The 4314-nt window shown below is 36.7% G+C and overlaps 1 protein-coding gene across 1 annotated transcript in view; it reads left to right on the top strand.

Annotated features, from left to right (window-relative positions):
• The first annotated feature begins 2889 nt into the window (after positions 1 to 2889).
• LOC105619640 (mitochondrial sodium/hydrogen exchanger 9B2) overlaps positions 2890 to 4314 on the top strand; it is a 24066-nt gene continuing 22641 nt past the window's right edge. The window contains exon 1 of the mRNA XM_012201161.1: positions 2890 to 3218. Within this exon, the coding sequence (XP_012056551.1) occupies positions 2890 to 3218 (329 nt within the window). The remainder of the gene's footprint in view (positions 3219 to 4314) is intronic.

Genomic DNA, 4314 nt, shown 5'->3' with positions numbered 1-4314 from the left:
TACGTTTACTTTACTTTACTTTACTTTTACTTTACTTTACGTTTTACGTTTTCGTTTACGTTTACTTTACGTTACGTACTACTACTACTACTATACTCTCCTCTCTCTCCTCCTCTCTCTCTCTCTCTCTCTCTCTCTCTCTCTCTCTCTCTCTCTCTCTCACACAGTTAAATCGGAGGAACACCGGAATTGCGGAAAATCAATAAAGAATGCAAATCTTAATTAAAATTGTTAATTCGAATTTCGAGTTTTATCATAATACATTGGTCATCCCGGAAGAGATCAAAGATCGCGAGCATTGAGACTGTGTGGGCTGAGATTGAAGCTGTGATCGCGATGACGCTTTCGAAATAGATGATCTGGCGCAACGTTACATAGTAAAAAGCATTCTGTATTAAAAATGATTTACTCAAGTCGTTAAAATTTTATGTCAAATCTTTAATATTTCCAAATGTTAATTTAACATAATGTGATTGTGTTATTTGAATATTTCATGATAAATTGATATTCAACATCTTTTGTTAAAATAACATAAGTTATGAGTAAGTGAAAAAATAATATAAAATGATTTTTTAAACATAAATTTTAAGATAATTGGATAAAATGTGTTAATTTAACATATTATGAATATTAATTTTGATAAAGAAATATTGTTGCTTATAAATTGTGTTAATGTTACATTTTTTGTATTAATTTTTTATAATATATTATTATAATATAATATAATATTTGTATTTTCTAACATATACATTTCTAACATAACATTTCTAACATATAACATATAACTTTCTAACATATACATTTTGTGTTAAGTTAAAACAAAAATTTAAATGTATTGTTAGGATATGTGAAATGTGTTAAATTTAGCACAATTTTCCAATTGTATATTGCACGTATTGTTTATGTGCTCCATTATGATTTAGGTAAATGCTCGGACACAGCAGATCGATGCGATGTCCATGTTTTTTATCGTTCTCCAGTATTTCGGAGGACGCCTAAAATAAGCGACTGTTGTTAAAATTGTCACAAAAGACCGTTTCGAGCTGTCATGTGTTCTGACGAGGGATAAGCCTGGGATCAAAAATTCCATTTCAATTCCGTAATACTTTGATACATAATAGACAATGATGCTTACAACGTGTGATATATGACAATGTAGTAAATATTAGTAACATCCGCGATTAATTTAAGGCAATTTCCCACCCTTTTTTTTCCGTGCTTCATGCAGAACTCGTATCAAGCAACTCTTCTCTTGAGAAACGGAGAGGGAAAACTGCGAAAGTTGTCGATGCGGAGTATCGGGCAAATGAAAATTAGTCCGCTAACTAGATGACACTCGAGCAATATTCATCGTTAATACCTCGAGAGCTCGAAATTTTCCAAAGGGTTTATCCCTCGTGTTTTCAATCGCAATGATTCCGCAAGATTCAGGAATGTGCGCGATAAAAATTTTCGATTCGAGGTCTTATTCTCGAAAATTATCGCATACAAAAATGTACGAAAATGTACTATAGTATAAGTTACACATATTATAGATTTCCTAACTCTCTAAAATCTTTGAAGTGTGGAATCTAATTCTAAAGAAAGAAATCTTACTCTTAGAAATTGACAATTGAGCCACTCTTTTTCAACACGGGCTCAATTGTCACTCTTCTTCACTCTTTAGAATTAGATTCCACTCCAAAGATTTTAGAGAGTAGTGTCCTCGTACGTGATATTTTTTGAAAATAAGACCTTGAAGTGTCGATCAATGCCGGATTCGGCAGTGTCGTGAGACATGGACGCGAGCTGCGATAGAAGCGCAGCGGACCATTGCCACTTCGTCAATGAGGTAGTCAGCTGTGCCCATCCTGTGTGCATTGCGCGACAATTATCGTCATAGGCCACCGTGACTGTCCGTGCTCATTCGTCCGCGGTTCGAGCACTTTTTACGAGCCCCACTACCCATCCGCATAAACATCACCGCTTACTCGCATTGTCGCTTTTAGTCGCTGGTTATCCATGCCATCGTACTTGTGCCATCGTACTTGTGACGACCTGTATGTTCGTCGCACTCGTCTTTTTGTCCGGTCGAAGGGGACTCCGTTAAAAATCTAAATTACACTAAAGCATAAAACGCAAGCGAGATGCACCGGTCGCACCAATTGCGCCAAGCGCGACCGAGATCGCGCGGAACGCTCGCTGCATTTCCACGTCGACGTGAACAACCAGTCGCGTGAATTGATCCTATCCAATCTGATCGGTTTGGCGACTCTTGGAAAACATCAATAGAAAAGTTTAATCTTGTGGACAAATGGTGACCCGTCTTAAGAATGGCGTTTATTAATGCTAACGCTTGTTAACGTCAACATTAACGAGGAAAGCAAAGCTTCACTTGGATATAGTCGAAAAGAAGATACTCAGAAGAAACGATCTGGTAAAAACGGACCAAGGTGTCAAAGACGTCAATCGTCACAACACATTAGCGTCGGCCGCTGATTGCCATTCCTATCCCTGTCGCGGCGAAATCTCGTCACGAGACTCATCCGTTAATGATTGTCGTGACGAACGCGTGATCCGTGATAGTCGCAGTACGTTCAGCGACCGCGCACGACTACAGCCTTTCTCGATTACAATCAATAGCGCGAGTGAATCCATATCGATACGTGTACCGCAGTTTGACAGATACGAGGAGGCGAATCTGTTTACGAGATTTGTTCGATCTTCTGATCAGATAGGTGAGACGCTGAAATGATCGCTTGATTTGCGTGCGCGGTCTCTGTATTTTATATTAAAGAAAATTAAAATAGAAGATATACAGTATACAAAGAGGAGAAGACTGAACTTCTGGATTCGTACTATCGGCTGACGTTCCGTCAGAGAATTTTTAGCGATAATTGTTCGTGAAAAATGGACATCGAGATGAGCGGTAGGACGAATAAACCCAACGAAGAATTGGCGAAGAGACGAGTGTCGATCAGCGACCAAGTCATTGGGCTTGATAATCTTGCCTTTGAACATCACCGGCGCATCAGCGCGGGTTCGGAGCACAATTCAGATCAGGGCAGGCGGAAGTCGATCCTGCATCACGGTGGCAGCCACTGCGACAGTGTGGAGAATATTCCGCAATACAAATTTGATCTGGAAAACGGCAGGATCAACGGTAACAGAAAAAAATCGGCGTATAGTCTGTCCAGCTCAATCAGAGATAAAATCGAATATTCTGAGGAACTCAAGAGGTGAGACCTGATTATCTCTCGGTAAGTTCCGCAAAATCTATTTGCTGATACTTCCGAGATAATAAACGCACGTCTGGATTTTTTTTAAGATTCAGATTGACCTAGATTAAATGTCTCTTAATATTTTTGCCGATCATATCAGAGCGATAAATCTATAATCGTTTTATTTGAAAAAAACTATGCAAACAGTGCGAGTGTACGTCATTCGAAAATATATTTACTTGCACGGTTAGTGATAATAAATCACGTTGCGACAAAGATAAACATCTCCTCGATAATAGATGACAATAAGTTATGTTTACAATATGGCTTCTTTTTGTCATACCGTTGCAAATTAAATGAGACTTCTTTACATTCAATTTTATCAGGTGAAATTTTAGCTTAGAATTTAGCTAGATTTTAATTCAGATTGCAAATAATAGTGTACATATTTCGATTGACGCAAAGCATTTTGTTGCTTATCGTTCCAAAAGACCGATAAAATAAATTCTTTTCAGATTTTATTCGTCATTCTTGCTTCCGTAACGTTTCTTTCAGTGATAAAATTATTTAATATCGATAACCTGTAAATAATATTTATTAAAAGTGTAATGTAATTTATCGAGAGAGAAAACAATTTTTAGAACTTTTGTAATATTTTTAATAATCTTGAATATCATATACATCAAATACGTCACATAAGTCAAATTTATTCTAATTATCGTCATCGTTTTTACTTCATCGCATTTTGTGTTACATAATTCAGAACTCAAAGGAAATGTTGATTTATTAGTTGATTTTTCAAATCTCAAATCGACGAGGCTGACAAAATTATTTGTATAACTAATATATCCTACATCATGCATTATCCCATGGTCTATTTTTTTCTTGATAGCAGTTATCTACACAAAAATTTAAAGGTCTTCTCTTGTCTGCTTCCCGAGGGCGTAGTCATTTTGAACAAGTTATGTAGATTTTCAAACAAGATACTTTCTCGTAAAAGCATGACTTGCAGATTTTTTAATATAAACATTTTACACACACACACACACACACACACACACACACACACACACACACACACACACACACACACACACACACTATTATATATATA

The sequence above is a fragment of the Atta cephalotes genome (assembly GCF_000143395.1).
Source record: "Atta cephalotes unplaced genomic scaffold scaffold00022, whole genome shotgun sequence".
NCBI classification, from domain to species: Eukaryota; Metazoa; Arthropoda; class Insecta; order Hymenoptera; family Formicidae; genus Atta; species Atta cephalotes.
Note: the sequence above shows the minus strand (reverse complement) of the source record. Positions and strands in the feature narration are given on the sequence as shown.